The sequence below is a fragment of the Colius striatus genome, chromosome 22 (genome assembly GCF_028858725.1).
Source record: "Colius striatus isolate bColStr4 chromosome 22, bColStr4.1.hap1, whole genome shotgun sequence".
Lineage (NCBI taxonomy): Eukaryota > Metazoa > Chordata > Aves > Coliiformes > Coliidae > Colius > Colius striatus.
Genome location: NC_084780.1, coordinates 6,158,505 through 6,181,539, shown reverse-complemented (window position 1 = coordinate 6,181,539; position 23,035 = coordinate 6,158,505). Strand labels below are relative to the sequence as shown.

At 43.6% G+C, this 23,035-nt stretch overlaps 1 protein-coding gene across 3 annotated transcripts; it reads left to right on the top strand.

Annotated features, from left to right (window-relative positions):
• Positions 1-43: 43 nt before the first annotated feature.
• Positions 44-22,474, top strand: ST7L (suppression of tumorigenicity 7 like). Of its 3 annotated transcripts, XM_062013430.1 has the most exons (16): positions 443-695; positions 1,236-1,318; positions 2,673-2,832; positions 3,294-3,348; positions 3,874-3,989; positions 5,782-5,860; positions 6,656-6,810; positions 7,341-7,438; positions 8,138-8,252; positions 10,016-10,088; positions 10,446-10,548; positions 13,576-13,726; positions 13,848-13,940; positions 16,526-16,665; positions 21,667-21,735; positions 21,941-22,474. In XM_062013430.1, exons 3-15 carry the CDS (start codon positions 2,826-2,828, stop codon positions 21,718-21,720), a joined length of 1,239 nt encoding a protein of 412 aa, XP_061869414.1. In that variant the 5' UTR covers positions 443-695; positions 1,236-1,318; positions 2,673-2,825; the 3' UTR covers positions 21,721-21,735; positions 21,941-22,474. The 3 variants fall into 3 exon arrangements, with proteins under 3 accessions (XP_061869412.1, XP_061869413.1, XP_061869414.1); XM_062013428.1 differs by lacking the exons at positions 443-695; positions 13,848-13,940 and adding an exon at positions 44-424; XM_062013429.1 differs by lacking the exons at positions 443-695; positions 5,782-5,860; positions 6,656-6,810 and adding an exon at positions 222-424.
• Positions 22,475-23,035: the final 561 nt, after the last annotated feature.

The window sequence follows — 23,035 nt, the reverse complement described above, 5'->3', positions numbered from 1 at the left end:
AGAGGCCGTGTGGCGGCCATGGTGGGAGCGGGCAGGGCCAGGCCGCAGCGGCCGCGGATGGGGGTCGGGGTGTGTGTGGGGGGGGGGAGGCGCTGAGGCCGCGGCCCGGCGGCCGTGACGGGCTCCGGGATCTGTGAGGGGCTCCGGGAGCGAGCGGCCCGCGGAGCCTCCCTCGCGCCCCGCCCCGGCCCGCCCCTCTCCCGGCGTGCCCCGGCGGCGGCCATGGCGGACAGCGGCGGCAGCGGCCGAGGGCCGCCGTGTCCCGGGCCCGCGGCCGCGGTTCTGCGGCGCTGGGAGCAGCTGCGGCGGCGGGCGGCGGCGGCGGCACCGTGGGCCCGCGGGCTCCTGGCCGTGGTCGCTGGGCTCGGGCTGTTCTACGTTGTGCTGCGGATGCCGCTGAGGCTCCGGGATGGTCTGGCGGCCGGTGAGACGCGGCGGGCCGCGCCGGGGGAGGGTTTGCCCCTGCCCGCGCCGGGGGACGCCGGTGCGATGCGGGACAGGAGGGCTCGGCTGCGCTGGCAGCCGCCCGCGGGCCTCCCGTAGCGATACAGCGAGGGCAGCGTCCTGGCGCCGGGGGTCCCGCTGTCCGCAGCCACCCCCACGGCCTCAGCCCAGGCCTTGGCAGCTCGGTGACGCTGTCGGAGTGGCTGGAAGCGACGCTCGCTGCCCACCCACAAGGCTTGTCCGGAACGGAGGTGGGACCTGGGGCAGGGAGGCTTACCGACCCCTCACTCCCTGTCATTTCCACCTGAGGCCCTCCCCAGCCCTCTCCCAGATGAGGCTGCTGGTGGGCTTGAAGCTGGTGGGCAGAGAGTTAGAACCACGGTCAAGAGTGGCACTAGGAAACTGCCTGCCCTGCCTGTGCTGTAAATACCAGGCCTATGGAAAATCAGAGCTCTTAACACAGAGTACGAGCTTACATCAAAACTGAGCGTTTTCATTTCAGCATAAAATGAAAGAATACATTAAATTGGCTTGTTGCCATCCACGGTACAGCTGAAACCATGGGCTGCTTTGTCTAGGAGCTTAGACTGAAGTTTTTAGGTGGAGTGTATAACCTGGTCCACTGTCAGAGGGATACAAACAGCAAATAATATATGGAGAGGATTCACTGTTTAAAGTGAACAGGGCTATGCTGTGTTAGGTATTTGCATGCTTCTTCATGGTTTAATAAAGAAGCTTTTGGTGGTTTTCAGTCCTTCTTGTTAAGTCTTTGGTTTTGTTTCTCTTGACAGTGACTGTGTTCTTAAGCACTTTGACTCCGAAATTCTACTTTGCCCTTACAGTGACCTCATCTTTTATATCTGGGCTGATATTTGTAAGTAGTCCACTTTTCTTCTTTTTAAACCACTCCAGCAGCTCTGGGATGCTTTTGTTAGGGGTAGATGCAGTCGCTTCTTTTTGGCTCAGACTCTAGAGGGTGCCTTTGTGCTAGGAAGGAGCTTGTTGGTTAGTGTGTTCCCTGAAGTATTACCCACCTTGTGAGTCTGAGGAAAAGAACTTGTACCTGTTTGAGAAACTCAAGCTTGTTTTAAGGAGGTCCATGTCTATATGTGTGCACACATACATGTCTGCATAGACACATTAGAAATGCAGGTTGCACATGCAGACTCTGCAGACCTCACTCTGTAAAGAAAACACTGAGGTTTTGATCCCTTTTAAACTAAGTAGTTAAAAGTTTAGCTCCCTGTAGTAAATTAAAGGAGGAGCTTTTGCTTATGTGCCATCACAGAAACTATCTTTGGGGTGAAAAGAAGCCAATAATTCAGCTCCTCTTCAGAGAACAGTGTGCACAGATGTGGCTGACTCTACACATGGGGTGAACTGCATGGTCAGTTCTGCAAGCACAGCTCTTGCTGCAGTGCTGATCATCTGGCCCTGATGCACACTGTGACACTCCAGACAAATCTTTTGGGTTAATCTTTATTTTCAGCATTAAAAACTAAAGACAACGTCTCATCCCTTAAACCTGTTTTGCAGAAGGTGCAAAATCCGTTTCATGGGTGACTCTTTTGTAGCCACCATTTGAAAAGAGAAATGTCTGTATTTATGTGGCAGATACTTGTTTGCTGTAAGCAGTGTTGCTTGGGTTTGGATTGAAGGATTTGAGGAAAGTCCTGTAAGGAGAAGGATTCTGCTTGCGATAGGCCTTTGGTGTGGGTTTGCTCTGAAAACAGTGGCCATCAGTCAGGCACTGATACACAAGTGTTGTTTATAGCTTCAAAGAGACAGAGGGTACTGTTTGTCACCCCAGATTTCTGGTAACTGAACTCGATTCAGCCTTTTCTCTGTGGACTTCTCTGAATGGCAGAACACGACGGTTTCACCATCCATTCTGTGCTTTATTTTTAGAGGAGTACACCTGCCTTGAGGTTCTTGCCTCTATGCACAGTTTCCCTACACAGGCACTTTCTGGAAGGGTTTAGAAGTTATCCTAATGATTTGGGGAGAGAGGAGCATAGGGGTTTTATCAGTCTCTTTTGTGTTATGTGAGTGAACCTGCATGACAGGACAGGCTAAAGCAGGCAATTAGTGTGACTTTGTGTGTAGATTCCATCTAGTCATTTGCAAGGGGATGTTCTAGCTGTGAACAACTGTCTCTTCAGCTCTGATGTTTATGTTGGAAGGATGTCACCTAAGGAAATTCCTGGTGCCTTTTTCTCCTGTGACAGGTGTTTGAGTGGTGGCATTTCCGAAAGTACGGCACGTCTTTCATCGAGCAGGTCTCTGTGAGTCACTTGAGGCCCCTCATTGGTGGTGCAGAAAACAACCCTCCAGGACCAGCTGCATTCTCTGCTGCAGAGAATGAGACGAGCAGGCAGAATATGCCAGGTGATTGTTGGTGTGTCCCAGCAGTTTTCCTTCAGCTTCAAGGCAGCTGAGTCACATGAAGTGGCTTTTCAATGGCTCTGACTCTGCATTAGTGGTTGTAAGAACTGGAGCCTACATCTTTAATCTAAAACATGCAGTATTGAAAGTATGATTTGGAAAAGACATTGCACATTTAGCTAAAATATCTGCAAGGTGAGCATTGCATGAGTGGCAATGGCAGTGTTTAATCCTTCCACCATGTGCTGTTGGACCCCAGCAATTTTGGGGAGCAGCAATATTTGTGGGTTAACAGAGGTTTATGAAGAAGGGGATCATATTATCTAAGTTCAGGTTGTATAACAGTAAAATCAAAGCAGCTTTTGAAAGGAAGACTGCATTTGCATGACTACATTTTCAAGTCAAAGTTGTATCTCCTGTGCTCTTCATTAAAATGTTTGTTGGTTGTTGTTTTTTCACCCCAGAGTGCAAAGTGTGGCGAAATCCTCTCAATCTTTTCAGAGGGGCAGAGTACAGCAGGTATTATTTATCTTACTCTCCATTGCATGTTTTTGAATTTCATCTGGGGCATACACATGACTTCCACAGAGAATTTGCACTAGTGATATCAGGAGATAGCTGAGACCTGTAAGATTGTAGAGGTGATTGATGCCAGTCTTGTGTTTAAAAGTTACCTATCTAACCATGGGCAGTTTCAGTGGTAGAGAATGCAAATGTTACTGTAATATCACCAGGTTCTGAGAGTAAAGTAGGAGAAAAACTTTGAGGTTGAGACAGTGATTCTGAGTCTAAATTCTCTTTTTTAAACTGATATGGCTGTCTCATGAGTCTCCTATTGTTATTTCATAGGAAGAGCTGCTTCCTAGGAAGCTGGTTCTGAACCTTTCACAAACTGTACAGATAATGGAACAGTAGTTCTTGGAACTTGTGGTTACTAGCTCCAGTCTTTTAGTAACAACAATTTTCTACACTAGCTCCAGTTGTTAGATAGATGAAAGATCCATATCCTAGGAGTTCCTCTTACTGAATTCTCTCCTGTTAAAGATACATGTGGGTGACTGGAAAGGAGCCTCTTACATACTACGACATGAATTTGTCTGCTCAAGATCATCAGAACTTTTTCACGTGTGATACAGATGCCCTTCGCCCTTCTGACACAGGTACCAGTGCTGTAGGCACGAGATGGCTCACTGCTGGAGAGGGTAGAGTGGGGATTTTTAATGTACCTCAAGTTAGTGCATGCTGTCCTGTCAAATATTTTGCTGAAATGATAGCCTTTCTCAACTGCTAAGGAGGTTTCATAGTTGTATTTCATGAAGAGATGGGGGTTTTAAGCTTGTACTGTCTATTAATTTGAAGGCTGTCAGGATCCAGACGTGTTTGAAGGTCTCACACAAGTACCTAACACCACAACACTGAAAACCTGTTCTGTAGCCTCAACAGCCAAAAAGATGTGCCCTCATTGAAACCTCTGTAATGAATAGTGCAGTTTCCAGCTCTCCTTTTCCTTTTTTTTCACTGTGCTCTGTATCTTTAGTGCAGAAAATGTTCTCTACCTGGTTATTGTCAGGCTGGGTGTGAATTCCTGTCAGGTTGTGGGAACGTTACTCGTCAGCTGGCTGTGACATGCTTGATGTGTGGTTTTGTTTCACAAAATGGAGTGTATTGTCTCCTTTGCTAAGCCAAGACTAATATTTTATTTCCAAAAGAAAGCTCAAACATTTTTCCACGTTGTTCTTGCTGGACAGCAGAAGGTTTTGTTCCAAAAGAAACATGTATAGATTCTTCAGTTTTCTTATCATACTTGAGACAGGCCAGATCTGTAAATGCACCAATGAAAGGTTTTGGAGTTCTTTCAGAACTGTTGTTTCTTGGGAAAGTTATTAGTTCTGCATAGAAAATGGTAGCTACAAGGATCACAGAATCTCAAAGGCTGGAAGGGACCTCAAGAGCTCATCCAGTGCAACCCCTCTGCCAGAGCAGGACCAGCTAGAGTAGGGCACACAGGAACTCGTCCAGGTGGGTTTGGAATGTCTCCAGAGAAGGAGCCTCCACAACCCATCTGGGCAGCCCCTGCCAGTGCTCCCTCACCTCAGGATGTTGGTTTTCCTCTGCTAGAAGTTGGTTTTCAGGTTGAGATTCCCATTTGTCCCTAATGGAAGCTGAGTGAAGAGGGTTTTATGGTCATTACATTGAGCTTTTGTTTGCTCCTGTGATCTGGCTGTAAGTCTGAGTTCAGGTTGTAGTTCAGAAGCCCCTTTGGAATAGACAGATTTCACCCTGCTTGTTTCCTAGAATGCTTCCCCAGAAGGTGAGAAATGAGTGTACTCTGTCTTGAATTAACTTTACCACTTTATGCCACTCAAAGGTGTTTTGCAATTTTACAGAGGAGTCATTTTAACCCTTTATGATCTGGTAGTTGTCTAAACACTGAAGTGTGAAGCTCTACCTATGCCAGACATGCCTTAACTCCAGCACTGTTTTCTTTGAAGTACTGTTTGAAAGCCCAAATTAAAATTCTGGGCAGGTCTGTGCATGAACCTCTGTTTAACAACTGCTTCTGCCAAACTTTCAACAGGCCTTGGGAAACGTTTCCAAATATCTGTAGCAGTTTAGAAATGGTACATCTGCCTAGTTATGTAAGCTGTCTTTGCTTCTCAGCATAGGAGTTCTTAGATGGTCAGTGAATAGTCTTCCTGGTGGTGTTGCTTCCTTAAATTCACTTTGGGGTATGATAAGTTGGAAGATTCTGCTGCTTGTGGTAAATCTCACGTTGGATTAAAACACTTCTTTACTTTTCCCTGTAACATTGATATAGTAAACAGGAGTTTGCAGAATGGGAGTGACTATTAAGGTAAAGCTGAGGTGTGAGCAGCCAGTGTTGCCTTTGTTGCCTCCCAAGTGTTCCACTTGTGTCTGTCCCTCACCAGCCTTTCAATGTTTTTGCAACAGTTATGCAGAAAGCGTGGCGAGAGAGAAACCCTCAAGCCCGGATTAAAGCAGCATATCAAGCTTTAGAGTTGAACAATGAGTAAGTTTAGAGTATAAGTTCCATTGCTGTGTTTCTAATGTGAAAGATGATGAGCAGTGATGCTGAGCATGCTCTCAGTTGCTTGTTCTAATAGGTTACTCCCAGCAAAGTTCAGTAGGACTTGTGTGACTGGGAGCGTTGCCCACGGGGCTGTCGTTTGCATCGAGGTATTGAACTGTCCTGTTAAAAAATAGCTTTTGTTCTCCCTTTGTATTGGGAAACAAGTTTAAAGAAATCTCTGTATCAGGAGCAACAACAGATGTGGAATAGTCTAAACTAAATAGGAGGTGGTCTGTACTTCAGAGGTGGTGTTGTGACAGTACTGTATTTGTTGTTCACAGATGCAACTCCTGTAAAGGGTTTAAAAATACTCTAATAGCACAAACCAAAGCATTTTGTGCCCTTCTGTGATCCCTTTTGGTGTGTAGTTTCCTCATTTTTGTTTCAAATATCTACCTCCTAGATCTAAAAAAGCAAAGCAAACCAAACACAAAGAACCTCTGCAGACAATCACCAGAGCCTTTTGAGCATTTCAGGGACAACAATTTGACTTGCTGTTACAATTCTTTCTCTTGTTATTTCTCCAAATGTGTGATTTCCTTTTTTTCTTTCTGTAAAATGGAAAAGGTTTCTATTTTCCTGACACTCACCATTTGAACTCCAAGTTAATATTTTGGTACTTTCATATTGTCAGTGCCTAGATATGAAACATAAGTGGAAACTGCTTACTTCTGATGCTTTTAATACTTATTCAAAGTCCCTCAGAATGATGAGAGTGGTTTTTCCTCATTATAGCTGTGCCACTGCCTATGTCCTCCTGGCTGAGGAAGAAGCAACAACTATTGTGGATGCTGAGAAGTATTTCAAGCAGGCTCTGAAAGCAGGAGAAATGATTTACAGAAAGTCTCAGAACTGCCATTCCCAAAGCCCTCAGCACGAAGCACAGCTGAGTAAGGACTTTGGAATCACAGAAACTCTTGGTTTTGTGTAAAACTGAAATGATAATTAGTGGTTCTAGTTTGATTCCCCATTCAGGGAGGCAGTTCCCAGTGTTTTAGCCATGTTCATGCATTACCTGCCCTGTGATCTCTTGTAGTACCTGAGTGAATCTTGGGAGGTGGCAGTTACTCTTTGTATTCATCACAGGTTGTCTTGCTGAGGCTTGGTATGTTATTGTCTTGGAAAGCTGGATAGCTAGAGCAGACTAATGACACAGTTAGTGTGCATCACTAACACTTTCTTTTATTCTACCCAGTATTTTGGGGAAAAGGGCAGATTTTTGTCATTTAGCCTTGCTAAATGTTGCTTTGAGTCTAGATGGGCCTTGGTTGGGACAGCAGTAGAAATTACTTTGTGCTTTTACATGTGGTTTGGAAAAAGCTTGTGGGGTTTTTGATGGTTTGGGGTCTCTTTTAGAGAGGAGAAAGGAGAAGTAAGGATTGAAACTGATAGACTAATTGTTCTATATCTCTGTAATCAGGGAGAGACACCAATGTATTGGTATATGTGAAAAGGAGACTTGCCATGTGTGCAAGAAAACTTGGAAGAATACGAGAAGCAGTAAAAATGATGAGAGATGTAAGTAAAAATTGAAGGGAGCCACTGTTGTTTTCAGCCAATTGTCCAAATTGATGGTTTAAAGGCCTTCTAGAATCATAGAATCATCTCAACTGGAAGAGACCTTTAAGATCGTCGAGTCCAGCCTTTGTCCCAGCCCTTTTCTAGGCATCTGATTGGAATTATTTTCCAATGAGATTTGCACATCATGATTCATAAATGTTTTAAGAACAGATCTTGGTTTCTGCACATAGATTTTATATTTTTACATTCTCCAGTGTCATATGTCCACAGTTATTTTGTCCAGTTTGCTTCATGTTGGATTCAGTGACTGACTTGTCAAAACAACTGACTTTATAGACTTGATCACAGTTTTAATTTCACTTGCTCAAGTTGTGTCATAAGTTCTGGGTTTTTTTTTTTCCTGTAAAAGTATTACTGACCAAACCAAGCTGCTGTGGAAGTTGTGCACATTTGGCCTGGGTGTATGTTGTATGAACCTCTGCATGTTTGTTTTCCAGTAGGTGAATATAGAGGGGGAAAAAAGGAAGGTAGAAATGATGTGATTCTTCTCATGCTGCTGATGTACCAGCTTCTAAAACTATGAAAGAGCAGAACACTGAACAAGCTTAAATTATTGTCCTAATTTCTGGGAAGTATTTCAGGGATTCAAGTGCAATTCTATATGTGCTTAATTTATTTCTCCCTACTGATTTGCAGTTGATGAAAGAGTTTCCACTTCTCAGCATGCTGAATATTCATGAAAACCTCCTGGAGGCACTGCTGGAGTTACAGGCTTATGCAGATGTCCAGGCAGTTTTAGCAAAATATGATGGTAAGTTGGGAAATACTGATGTTTTTGTATGAGAGTATAGGTGAGCTGGACAAGGTGTGTCTGTCCAAAAGCAGATGTCTACCCATGATCTCAGGGAGCTGACTTTGATTCCTTTCATTGGCAACAAATAGGCACTACCAGACTGCAAGTTGTGTCTTTTCTTTTGAGTAATGGAGCCAAATTTAGGCAAGCTACATTGAATACACAATTACTTTGTGTGTTTTTAAGTTAGTTGTAATCTGTACAGAAATCTTTGGGTTCATTTTGCTTCAATTCAAGGATTGTTTTAATTTTTAATCTCTTCTACACCCCTGGTTAAGCTTGAAGTCATCAGCCTTTCTTAGTCAGCACATAGCCCCTAAGTGAGTGATGTAAATAAGATGAAAGAGGTAGTTTTCCCTTCTGTTGTCTTCCAGGCTTGGCCTCGTGATTCTGTAATACTGGGGTTGCTTGCCAGAGATTAGCAACTTGGAACCAACTTGCCAGAGACTAGTGGTGTGCTTTAAGTGTTGGGAGTTTGCTTTCACTTTCCATCTCAACTGATACATTTCAGGTGTTGTGCAAGTCTAGACAAAGGTTAATAAAATACAAGCTTTGCCACCTAGATAGTGCCAACATCATTAGTGTGCAAAGTGCTGCTGTCAAACCTGTCCCTTAAATCTCCTTCAGAATGGAGTGACACACATTTTGTGGCAGTGGTTCCCTGCCCTTGAGGAGTTGCTATGTTGTGTCTTGGGTCTCTGTTCTCTATATTTCATGGCATCAAAGGTATATTAACCTTACCTAAACCCTGTGCCCCTTGTGTGTTGCCGCCCCAGCAGCTGCTCCTATTACTTGACCATCCACATTTCTTCTCTTTGGACTCCATTTAACAAAGCCATTTGCTCTTTTCCTGCTGCTGCTTTATGTTAACATCAGGAATTGCAACACTTTCTTAGGAACCAGTTGCTGATGTCTTTTTTTCCCCCTAAGCATCTGGAAAAATGAGTATGAGCTTCAAACTGTCTGTAGCGCCTCTGTGTTTTGCTTGACGCGGCAGCCAGACTTCTAGTAAGTGATGGACAAGCCCAGGATGGGATTTACAAAAAAAGCAAGAGCCATCTGACTATACACAACATGGTACTTGGGAATTAGACCCCAGACTTTGTCTGCTTTTAAAGTAAACTTGTACTGTGGAGTGCTAACCTTCTAATCTGTAATTGTCAGCTCAGACTTGGCCTCAGATATTCTACAAAACCTACAAGTGAAAGAATTTTTCCCCATGGAACTGGAAAAGAATGGAAATTGAATTTTCATTGCAGTTTAAGGGGTTTTTTTTAGTCAGCTTCTAGTCAAGTCTTGCAAGTGTTGTGTAAAACTGTGTTAATGTACAGCTGAAAATGAGGTGAAGTGTAAAAGCTTATTTTAGACCTTTGTGGGTTAATACAAGACAAGTGCATGTGTGGTTGTTTATACATGTGTTTCTCCTTGAATCCAGTGTTACTCTCTTGATACTTTTAAATGAAAAAATTGCTGTCTTACTACCTAACTATAACTGTAAGTTTTCAATCTGAGCCTAACTAAGTTTTTAACCTGAGCCTGGCTGCTGACAGAAAGACTGTGCTGAGAAATCCAGTGTTTCTAATAGTAGCCCTAATGTTCCAGGTGTTCCACTCATTGTCTGGTGTTCACAAGTAAAATGTTTAAGCTCAAAGGATGTGGGTTTAAAATGTTTTTGTCTTGCCTTAGAATCTTACAGCATAATTATTTTCTTTTTATCATAGACATCAGTCTTCCCAAATCTGCAGCAATATGTTACACAGCAGCCCTGTTAAAAGCCAGAGCTGTTTCAGAAAGGTAAGCAAGCACCTTTGTGAAAAGAATGGTTTGTTGCTGATCTTGGGTTGTTGTGGTGTTGAGCTGTTCTGTGTTTTGTGGATGGGGTGCAGGATATTTGTGGTAGTTGATGTTGGCATTTCACTTTCATTCTGGTCTGTTTATATGGTTGATTTTGGCTTTACCTCTGAGCACTTGATGCTGTAACAATCACATCAAAGACTGGGCTTACCTGATTGATATGAAGTTTTAAAGAACTCAGCCTGACTTTGGCATATGGACATGGCCAGTGTTTTATGAACTCCAAGCTTAGAATGCAAATAACCACTGCTTTGCATTATTGATTCCTTTCATTCAGCGTGGGTTTTTTCCCTTCAGGTTCTCCCCAGAAACTGCCTCCAAAAGAGGACTTAGTACAGCAGAAATTAATGCTGTGGAAGCAATTCACAGAGCTGTGGAATTTAACCCTCATGTTCCAAAGGTAAGAGTATTTTATTTCCTATTGGGCCACTTTTTATTGTCTTCTAAGAAAAAGTTGGTTTATGTTATCAACTTGTTTTGTGCCTTTTCTAGCCTCATGTTTTCTTGGCTTGTTAAACACACTGGTATTTTATCATAAATGTTAGGTGCCCAGCATCTCTTCTCTTTGGAGAATCCTGAAGTGTGTTTCTGAAGGCACTTTATTGGTTAAGGGTGAACATTAATAAATAGACATTCAGAGATTTTAAATCACTGGAGCCAAATCAGATTCTCCGAAGAAGTAACCTCTGAGAGTATTTCCACAGACTTTTTTTTCTGCTGTGCTTCCAAACACAGCTGGAACTGGAGTTATTGAAAGATCTGCAGGTTACTGAAAGATGTACAGTCACTTATTTTCTTCATCCATGTGTAAATAAGATGAAGAGTCGATTTTGCTACAGGTTATCATTTCATGTCTGGCATTACTTGAAGCAACCAAGAGAGGAATACCACTGAGCATTGAGTGAAAATCAAACCTTGTGTTGCTTTTTACTGTCCTGCTATGGATGATGCATTCAGTTTGAAACCTTGAATGCAGAAGGTTGGCTTAGTCCTGGACCTAATCCTCTGTAAAATGATCGTGGAGTCCCAATGCCTATTGCTGTGAAGGCTCAAATTATCCAGCCACTCTATTCTGTCTGCCTGTCCAATCTAATAGAATGTGCACTGAGAAAGCTAATTGCTGGGAGAAATTGCTGCTTGTTTGCATGACTGATCAAGAGCGTAGCAAGTTCATTTCAGACAGTCTCAGACAGATTTTTCTTTAGCCTCTGCCTTTAGGGGAAGAAGATTATAACCCATTATCATTATCTAAAAGTTGTTTTGTATATCCTCCAGTTGTTTCAGGAGCCTCATGGACCCTTTATAAAGAAGTTAGATATCATTTCAAACAGGCTCTTTGCAAAATATGTTCTGTAGTTCTAATGACAATCACAGCAACTGCTTCCAGATTGCAGTAATTTGATCTTCTCTTCTAATTAGATACCTAGCCAGTCTTCTCCATGATTTTTTTATTACAATATTGCCTTGAAGCACCAGTTTGTTTGATGTCAGGGCAGAATTTTGTTGGTGCTGGCTGTCTGCAGCTCTGAAATGCTCGTAGTGAAAGCAAACAGATGAACAAGGGCACAACCAAGTGATTTAACTTGCCCAATGAGTTACTGTTGAGTAGTAAGGAAATGAAGTTTTTATATCTGCAGTCTGTTCTATCCCATGGACTAACAATAAATGAGTATGCCAAGCAGAAATCTTGTGTCTGATGAAAGTGATTGTTTTTGCACCTGCCATCCTTTTGCATAAGGAAAATAAAGGTGTTTGTTTCTCTGTGTTCTGAGTTATGCTTTTACAAGGATGGGCTCCATTTGGAAAGTTGGGAAGGTGCTTCCCATTGCTAGAAAACTGCTGCTCTTGAGCCATTTAAAATTGGAGATCTCTCACTGCCTTTTGATAATGTATCAAAAGATCCTTTCCAATCATCTTCTGAGTATCTTACAGGAGGGTTTGTTGTATAGAAAGACTTCCTTTAATCTGCAAAACCCAAGATGTTTTCAGTACTGATACCTCACCTGCTCTACAGTTAAACACAGACACTGAAGACTTGCCAGAGTCTGGGATATTTGTGTACCTGGGCTAACATGGGCAGGGAGGCAGCCAGAGCCTGGGGCTCAGCACTGGCATGTTGTGGCAACACTTGCAGTGGGGCTTCGCTGCCTCTGTTGAGGTTCTGTCCCTCGCTGTCTGCGCTGTTAGCACAGTGGAGGAGAGGGTGCTGTGGAGAGCGTGAGGAGTCAGGTCAGGGGTCAGATATTTGAGCCCATTTTCCCACAGCAGCCCTGTGTGAGTGATCCTTTACTGTGTTAAAAAAAGATGAAAAAAAAATAATAAATTGAAGAGGATTAGAGAGGATTAGCAGGAATATTACCCCGTGGAGAGCAGGCCCAAGGCACTAAGAGAAGAGCCTAGCCAGGCAGTAAATGTGCTTTATTTGGCCAGGGCACAACCCCTCCTGCATTCCTTCAAGAATCTGAATGGGAAAAGTTAAGTCCTCAAACTGGATTAGTAAATAATCTCATAGTTTGTGGCATCTGCTGAAATAAATCGACGAGTTAGCTGCATTCTTACACTTTGGGAGACACTCAAAGGAATTGCCAGCTACATTGATCAAAGATGGGGATTAACTTTGGCTGTTATTGAGTGAGACACTATATGGTAGGAGAGAAGAACTCACAGGTAAATAGTAGAGCTGAAACTGTCATTGGGGTAAAAGAATTACTCATGTGTTTTTAAAAGCGAAGTTAAAGTGAATACCTGTCTCTCTTTCATGTGCCACAAGAAAACCAAACTACATGCCCTGTGTTTTAAGGGAAATGGAAGATGATTAATCCTTGTGTTCTTTGACCCCTTTGTGCATCAGATATTCTGCTGATGTAGGGTGAAGGCTGCAACTGAAAAAAAAAACCCCTTGAAATCAGAGGTAGTTTGTGGTAGTCCAGCAAAAACCACACTAAACCGAGATTCCCCAGAGTTTGGTTTATTATTCTTCCTTTGGTCAGCACATTGACACTTTCTGGTTTGCTACTTATACTTGAGAGCTAACAAGTACTTGGCCTCCTATGTTGAAACTTTCAGGGATTAAATGATGAGCAAAAATACCAGTGGTTTGTTGGGGTTGTTTTAATTAGCCTGAACTTGGAGCTCCTTGGCAGTGTAGCTGTGGCATTGCACTTGAGGTATATTCCACAGAATGTATTTTCAGTTTGCCTTCCTGAACATACATTGATTTTCTTGGTCCTTTGTGTGTGAAAAGGAGTTTAAGCATCTGTGTGTTTTGCTGCTTCTCACTTCTACCTGCACTGTGCCAGGCTGTTTCTTTGCAGGCAGAAGTCAGCCCCTGTGCTTCAGTTATGCCTCAAATGATCCTTTATATTTCACAATTAAAGATACTGGATTATTCCATGTAACCAAGTGTCCTTTCCATTTTTACTTTCAGTATTTACTAGAAATGAAAAGTTTAGTGCTACCTCCAGAGCATATTCTGAAACGAGGGGACAGTGAGGCAGTAGCATATGCTTTCTTTCACCTCCAACACTGGAAGAGGATAGAAGGAGCTCTAAATCTGCTGCACTGTACATGGGAAGGCAGTAAGTATCTCTCCAGACTAAACTCTCTGCCTCTATTCACCTCAAACACGATTGGTTCTCTTTGTGGGACACCAGTCTCTTGGTTTAGATACAGATCTAATGTCACTTACTGTTCTTTCAGCATTTAGGATGATCCCATACCCACTAGAGAAAGGTCATCTTTTCTATCCCTATCCGAGTTGCACAGAAACAGCAGACAGAGAACTGTTGCCAAGTAAGTGGTTTCTAAGCAGTCAATGATAATAAAACACAAGCTAAGGAGACATTCAGTTTGTGGTATTCTGTATTTACCTTACTGTGATTTTTTTAGTTTGAACTTCCTGAGAAGGGGATTCAGCTATTTGTTGATGTCCCTCTCAAGCGATGCTGAAGCACTTGATGTGTACGTGTGGTAAATGTTAGCTTGATTCTGGAACAACAGAAGTCCTTGGAAGATGAAGTCTGTGTGTGGTACATTCAGACTTAAGTATCACCAACTTTGAGACCAACAAAATGGAACCAAGTCTTTAAGTGACTTGGATTTGACTGCTGGTGTAGAGGAGCCATTCCCCTTTTAGGAAGGAATAAATGCTTAGTGCTAGCAGAATCTGTCTCTGATCTTACAGACACTCCTTGGGAAATCTGTACTTTCATAGAATAGGTCATTAATTCATTGGTACCAATTAGTCTGCTGGACAGTGTGCTTCCTGGAGCTTTCTATCCATGTAGGTATTTGTATGGATTTATACTGGCTCTTGACACTGGACATTTAAGTCTTCTCCAGCTGCTCTTTACTTTGAGCTTACTTTCTGCAATTGTGAGCCTACATGTTTCCTAAAGGTCTTTTCCAACTGCAGTGATTCTGTGATTAGGCAAACTAACTAAATCACCAGGACCTGTGCTCATCATATTTAGGCAAACAGCATTAATCTAAATTAGAACTGGACTGTTAATTGTACATGTGAATGGAATTCCTTTGAGAGGGAGCTTCAACACCATGAAGAAACAAAAATCCCCACAGGGCTAGAAAGGGCTACTGCAAACTCACCAGCAGACCCACTGAGACCACAGCTGTGGAAAGGAAAACTTACACATACATGGTTCTATTTAAAAGCCTGAAGTTATATTTAAGATGTGTAATTTAAATTTGCCCCCAGACTGCTTTAAATTACTCATTTCTCACTTATGCAGGATATTGCACAAGGAATTCCTTGGTTAGCAACTAACCCTAAATTGTAGACTTCCCAGCATAATTAAACACCAACACATGCAGATGTTTCAACACGATCACTCACACATTCCTGTTATGTTTTAAATATAAAAGTACCCATAAATAAAATCATCTTAACACTTTTATTGCAGTACTTCCTTCAGAAATCTTGACACTTAATTTTTGGCTTTAATTTATCCCTTTAAAATGATGTTGGTTCAGAAATCTCCTGTTGCTCTGACTAGTAACAGTTCTCCAGTGGCTGTGAACACAGACAGTTATCTTTACTTATCCTTAACCATTTTAGCTTTGATTTCCCAATGTAAGAAAGATGTTCCCCTCTCAACTTTTCCTAACTTATGTTGGGACTTTTCCTAAGTTGTGCTACTCCATGTGTTAAAAATCAGGTGAGTTTCTACATGGTGTTGCAGAGCAGACAAGTGGTTTCTTTGGTTGCTGAGTAGAGAGAAGTGTGTTGCTATTGTACTGTACCATGGCCTAGCAGGGCTGCTGCTTCTTAAGGTGAACTGATAATCCCTTGGATACTATTAAACATCTCTAGTGGGCATTAGACACAAAACTCCAAATGTTTTCCTGCTTCAGAATCATAAACTTCAAAGCAAAGCAAAACCCAAGAAGCACTTTGCTACTCATGAGGTGCAGGAGCACAAGAGACTGTTGCTGGGCTTGTGCTTCTAATGGTAGCATCCAGAAACAGTAACTGGGAGGGAGAAGTGTCTTTTTCCTCCTCAGGCTTCAGTTTAAAAATGAATGCAAATGTATTTTCTTGGCTTATGAAAAGCCTTCCTTCAATTTTGAGGCTTTTGTCAGGTTTTGAAAGTGGCTTGTTGAGAAGCGTGCAGCCCTTTCGTAACGACTTCTATCTACAGGAACGATTTTTTCCCCTCATTTAAGAACCCTTTAAAATCAGAGCTGTAGGAATTCAGAGCCAGTAAATAATTGCAAATTCACCAAAGAAATTCTCAGCTAGAGACCAGTAGTAGTGTCTTAAGTGCTCAAAGTTCCATATGCCAGCCCTTAGCCTGGCTAATCACCTTCTTTTGGGCTTGTGACAGTCGATTGGTAATTGCAAGGAGCTGCTAGGTGCAAAATTTATAACCTAGTCCTGGCTCTGTGGTTTTTGAGGTCTACTCTGTCAGCTGCTCTGGAAAGAAATTCCTGTAGCATATCAACCAGGAATCTTTGAGAAGTATTCAGAAGCTGTACCTTGCACATACCTATAACTTGATGGTTGTTTAATGCTTCAGATTTGGACAACTCATGAATTTTACAGTTCTTCCCTTTGTCCTGTTAAAAGAGTAGGTGCCTATAACTAAACTTGATGAAATGCTTCAAAAATAAAGCCTGTGCAAGTGAAAATGAAGATTGTGAAGGGATGTAATGAATATTAATAATGAAGACAAGCATTTAATAGGAGGGGAACATTCCTGAGGAGTTTGAGTACTGTGGCCTACCAAGCGCTGCACAATAGCATTGAGTTCACACTTACTCCTCCTGAAAGACTAGAACTGAGGTAGAAAGCTGTGTAAATAATTCAGGAAACCCTCCTCAAGTATCAAATGTCAATGTTCTTCATGTTTTCCTTTCAGCATTTCATGAAGTCTCCGTTTACCCCCAGAAGGAGCTTCCCTTTTTCATCCATTTCACAGCAGGCCTGTGTTCCTTCTCAGCAATGCTTGCTCTCCTTACACACCAGTTCCCTGAGCTGATGGTCATTTTTGCTAAAGCTGTGAGTATTGTCTCTACCCTGGGGTAATTTGTGGGAGCTTTGAGGTCCATGGTAAAGCAGGCTCCAGTCAACCTCATACTTTTGGGCATGGATTATTCTGTCCCCTTTAGTTAGTGACAAACACTTGTTGAAGTTTGGGCAAAAATATCTACTTTGTCATGGCTTTAATTAACACTCTGATGGTGAGAGAGTGGTGTTTCAGCACCAGACAAATTTTGCCAGGGAGTACTGGTGAGGATGGATTTTATTCTCATGGAAGTAGGAGACTGCACAGAGAGAACCTCAAAAAAGAAATGTGTTACCTGGAGATTTTGAGAAGTGAGTAGAAGGCAGGCTGGACTGCAGGAAAACCAGCTCTCTTACTGAGCATTGGAAACTGGTAGCAAGGTGGGAATGGGACAAACAAGAACAAAGGTAAAAGTAACTGTTAGTTCCAAGCCAGGTTCAGAAGTTCCTTAGCTGTTACTTACCATTTGGGAACCAACCCAGTGGGTTTGTATATCACCTGGTTCCAGTCACTGGCTGGAGAAACATGTTCAGTAACCACAGTTGTATCATTTGAGCACCTGTTCAAGGGTAGAAATGAGACCTGACAGTGGCAATAGGGCTTTTAGCTAAATCAGTTTGTAATCTGTGCTGCTTTAGATGTATCTAAGTGTGTCTGCTGTTGAGCTGTTTGTTCCTGTGTGCCCATCTCCTTTCTCCCTCTCTCTGCCCAGCTCTTTTTAAGGTTTCTTGTCTATCTGTTAACACTGATACTGGCTGTCACCTTGTCATCTTTCCCTGGACTCTCAAAGCTATGCTGTCTTACTTGGGACAGAGGGAGAAACCTGCATCAGCAGCTCTCAAACTAAGCCATGCACTGCATTTGGCCTTCATTGAACTTCATGGGGTGGAGCAGAGTGGCAAACAAAGAGCTTTGAACCCTCAGTGACTCATTTCTTGTAGCTTTGCTAGTCAAAATAGGGTGAAAGACATGGTATTTTCTTGCTGTTTTAATGCAGCAGGTAGTGAGGACCTGGTAGGTCAGCCTTTTTTTCTGGAGTACTTTGTTCCTAAAAGCACTGGCCTTGCTAGTGATTGTAGTCTACAGTGTCCAGCTCATGAAGGTCTGAGAGTGGGGCCTCATTTCCACCCAGTTCTGTTGATCTTTATGTTGGAAAATGTAGTTGGACAGGCCAGTGACAAATTTCAGTGCTGTTCATAATTGGCTGGGTTCATAGTAACTGGGGTCTAACTATCTGCTTGATTAATTCTGTAAGGATTGCATTAGCAAAGTTGTATGATTTCCAAAGAGATACAAGGTCAAATGTTATGCTAACAAAGAATTGCTTGGTGAAGTTCTCTCTGCTGGGTTTCTTGAAGCAAAAAAACAAAGGCCTTTGCATGAGTTAGTTGGCTTTGCCTAATGGCATTTTGGATGTCAAGTGACGTGGCCAAATGTGAGGGGGGAAAAAAACCCTTCTCAGGGTTTGGTCATTTGGCAGTGTGTCTGTTTCACTGATTCTCTCCAGGAAAGGACAGATGGTGTCTGTTGAGCTGAAAAGGTGATCAAGGTACCTGCAGATTGCTGCATCATTCCACCAACCAAGTCTCAGTGGTGGCAGGCACAAAGGGGCCACTCACTGCTGGGGTAACACTGGGCAAAGGTTGAAACTGGCTATGGAGATAAATGGCCAGGAGGAGAATTCTACATCAATCTCTTGAGAGTGACAGCTGAGAAGGAAATACCATCTTCCAGTATTCTGCTACTTCAGATGGAATTTTAACCCTCAGTCACACTCTAATGATTAATATTCCTCCTTATTTTGGTTCTTAGGTTATTGTGCTCCTGATGGTTTTGGAAGCATTCAGATAACTTGTAAAAACCAGTGATATCCCTTATCAAACTACCACTTCTGATTTTACCCATAGATTGCTTCAGTATTTTAACCCTAGATAATACTGTGGTGGCTGCTAACAACTAATAAACCATTCTCTCTTGTGTTCTGGAGCTATGTGGCAGTGACATCTGGTTGAATTTCCATACCCAAAATGGAAGTTTCCCTTCTGTTTAATGACACATGCCTCTCTACCCAAGCATCCTGCAATAAACCAGTTATAGTTTGCTATATCTAGTGTCATAGCTGCAGGTAATTCCAGTGCTTTCAGCTTTCTAAACCATTTTTCCCCCATGTATTTCATTATTTCAAGTGGTTTCTCATGATATTGTGTTTTAACCTATTACAGTAAATTGAAGGGAGCGAGTTCTAAATGGTAAATAACCTGCAGTGCTTTGGCCTTAGTGCAAAGGTGATAGCAAATATATTTCCAGCAGATGGTTGAGTTTCCAACAACTGTAGAACAGCAGTGGGAAAGTGGCCATGAATGTGGAATGTTTCATGATCAATCTCTACGTGACTTCGGTATGACTCCTTAGATGACATTTCAGTTGCTTTTTGCTCAAACTGTTGCTCCCAGCAGTTAAATCTACAGCAGACTGCATGCCTCTGAAGGGGTTTAAGAAGCTGAATACCTTTCTATTGACTTGAAAAGTCTGAGTTTACATATTTTCATTTGTTAGTGCTTGAGTTTGTTTCCTCTATAATAAATCACAGGGTAAGCCTTGGCAAACTGCTAAAAATATTCCAAGTGGCCAAAAATCACAATGAAGCATTTACTGATTCCAATGTACACAGCCTAATACACCATCAACAGAGACTTGAGCACTGGCACCAGCCACGAGCTGACTCCTTCCAGTGGGAGCCACTCCTGCCACACTCCCAGGCTCCACGACCAGGCACCAGAGGGGTTGTCATGGAGCCATAGAGTTGTTTGGTTGGAAAAGAGATTTAACCTCATAGAGTCTCAGCCCTCCCCTCACCCTGCCCAGCCCACCACTAACCCAGGGCCCTCAGCACCTCAGCTCCATGGCTTTGGGATCCCTCCAGGGCTGGGCACTCCCCCAGCTCCCTGGGCAGCCTGGCACAGGGCTGACACCCCTCTCAGGGAAACAGTTCTGCCTCAGCTCCAACTTCAACCTCCCCTGGGCAACTGCAGCCCATTGCCTCTTGTCCTGTCATTCATTGCTGGGGAGCAGAGCCCGACCCCCAGCTCCCTGCAGCCTCCTGTCAGGGAGTGTCAGAGAGTGCTGCTGGCTGCCCTCAGCCTCCTCTTCTCCAGGCTCAACACCCCCATTCCCTCAGCCCCTCCCCAGCCCCTTGTGCTCCAGCCCCTTCCCCAGCTCTGTGCCCAGCTCTGGCCACGCTGCAGCCCCTCAGTGTCCCTGTGGCAGTGAGTGAGGGGCCCAGCACTGACACAGCCCTGGAGCTGCAGCCTCCCCAGGGCCCAGCACAGGGGACAATCCCTGCCCTGCTCCTGCTGCCACCCCACTGCTGATCCCAGCCGGGATGCCAGGAACTGGATAAAACCTTAAGACTGTGTTCCAGAGTGTTTTGATATGTCTGGCTTGAGATTTTGACAACAAAGAAAGAAGCCACGGGGCTGAAATTGAACACTGGCTAATTTCTGTGACTGCAAAATTAGGAGAAAGCATTTCTCATCCTGGTTGTTCTGTAGTTCCCTGTTGCCATTTTGCTGATAGCAGTCATCCAGAGACAGAAAATAGGACTAAACAGAGCCTGTCTGGCAGGGTCTGCTTTCTGTGACACTCTTGCTTTGCTTTCTGAGCAAATCCCCCTACCACTTTCCCCAAAGCTCATTAAGTGAGACTGGAGAATTAACTTTTTAGCCAGCTGCTGAACTTTTCATATTTATAAACACTTGAGTCTTTTGCTTATCTAAGAGAAAATGTGTATAGTTTGGAGATGTGCACTTCCCTGCCAATGTGCAATGAGTGCTTCTACACTTCATAGAAGGGGGAAAAAAAAAGGCCTGAAGTTTCCTGTCACAGCTGAGTGTCGATGCCAAGGGCAAAGGTTTCTTGCCTTGCTAATCTACATCTTAACTCATGCACTTAATGTGAAGGTGCCACACGCAAACAGGCAGGGAAGAAGCTTGCTGCAAGGAAAAGCTCCTGCTCTGCTGCAGATGTTATGTTTTAAAAGCCTTTTTAATGTAATATTTGAGGTTATGATAGAAGCCAGGAGGGCCAAAGTAAAACTCTCCAAGGAAATGAGTGTGGTCATTGGTGCCTTGTGAGAAGAGGGTTTGTGTGAGGATAAGGCAGGGCCCTGGAACTCGTGGGGGATGGGTTGAGAAGGGTCAGGGGAGTTGGCAGCGTTTGTTTCAGCCTTATCTTTACTTCTGGAAGTGTTTAGATGGCATCTAGAGTATGGATCCTGTGTGGAAGCTCAGGCTCATCTTGGTGGATGGTTTGTTCAGTTGTACATGTTTGAGATATAGAATCACAGGGTGGTGAGGGATGGAAGGGCCCTGCAGAGCAGCCCCAGCCCCTGCTACAGCAGGTTCCCCTGGCTCAGGGGGCACAGGAACGTGTCCAGGTGGGGTTGGAAACCTCCTGAGAAGGAGCCTCCACACCCTCCCTGGGCAGCCTGGGCCAGGGCTCCCTCACCTCAGCACCAAAGGACTTTCTCCTTGTGTTTAAGTGGAGCTGTTTGTGTTCCAGCCTGTGCCCCTTACCCCTTGTCCTGTCACTGGCCACTGCAGGAAAAACTGTTGCCCCATCCTCCTGACACCCAGCCTTTGGATACTTGTAAGTGTTAACAAGCCATCTCTTCTCCAAGCTAAACAACCTCAGGACTTGCAGCCTTTCCTCACAAGAAACATGTTCCTCTCTTCTCAGCATCTTGGTGTCTCTGCACTTGCCTCTGTGCAGCAGTTCCCTGTCTCTGCTGAACTGGGGAGCCCAGAACTGGACACAGTCCCATAAATCACATGAATAAATAATCTGTTACAAAACCTGTATCCAATCTGTGCCTGAATATCCAAGAAAACACACTCCCCTCCTCCCCAGCCTGTTCAATGCTGAAGACATGCTGCTGAAGACAAGGAGTTGTAGGGCAGAAAAACTCCATCCTAACCCCTCCTTGCTTCCCCCAGGTGCTGCGGGTGCTGTGGCCTGTGAGTGCTCCCAGTGTCCTGGCCTCCAGCTGAGTGGACTGTGTTGGGGTGAGTGGACAAAGCTGGAGCTGGGGCTTCCAGAGGGTTTTTTCTTCTTTCATGTGTCTTGGCTAGTACTTGGGGTTTAGTACAAAGCTGTTCCATGGCGTTGAGGGGGTTGATACAGGGTGGGTTTTTTGTTCATGCCTTTCAAAGGGTGTTTGGTTTGAAACTGAACTGACTTTCTATGGCTTTTGTGTTCTGTTTCTCCCAGTGCCTTGGGACTTTTCTTTCACCCTCCAGCTTTGTTATGGAAAACATCAAGGTCCTCCTGCTGTCCAGTCTCTGGCCTCAGCCAGCTCCAGTGTGACTGGGGTGTTCTTTCCACGATGGCTCCATTCCCTTGTTCTCACGAGCCTCACCTCAGCGGTTCTCTGACTGTGGGGAGCAAGGAGGAAAGCTGTGCTATTCCAACTAGTAACTTTTGACAGGCTTCCATGTTAGTAATGGTGCTTAATGTATGAATTTCTCCTTGACCTTAGCCTGGAATCATCTAAGAAAACAGCTTATGTTGAGCAATACCTTATTGCTCTTATAACTTGTACAACTGGAAGCTAATACTTCCTCTGTACGAAAGGAGAGGGCACAGCCTAAGCAGATGTTTGGAGTATTGACACTTCCTTCTCAGCTGCAGATGCACCAGATCATTGGCTTAGGTTTAATTTTATAAGCCTTTTTCCAAATATTTGTTAACAGCAAAGTATGGTTCTGCTTTCTTTATTAAAAGGTTGCTTCTTAACACATTGAATTTGTTGACTTCTTAAAGCGTCTGTTTAACATGGATCACAGTGTGCAAACAAAGATTTGCTTCTTCTGGATCCTCTGAGCTTACAACAAGCAAGGAACTGGTGCTATAAACTCTCCTGTTTCATATTGTTACTTCTTTGCATTTAATTGTACATCTTTTGTTCTTCAAACTGCTTTACCTCAAAGAGCAGAATGGCTTCTGAAACCAGCAGAAGTTGTTCTGATAACTGCATGGGAGTCTTTGAAGTGTTAGTCCAAAGTACTGTCATTGCTTCCCATCTCAGTTCAAGTCTCAGTATCACTCTTCAAAGGAATTGCTTCATATATGGACCAGCCACGAGGGTTTGTTTACTGCAGAGGTGAAAAGATGGCTGTGGCAGCCAAGTGGTTTGAGGTAATTGGTGTGACCTCCCTTTCCACTCTGCCCCCTTGGAGGAAGATGTCTGCTTTTTCCACGTGTGGGTCTGCTGCTGAGGAAGCAGAGTCATGTTAGCCAGGGATTCTTAAAAGTGGAAGTGATAAAAATAGCACAGGCTTGTGGATAAATGCTAATTCAGAGGAC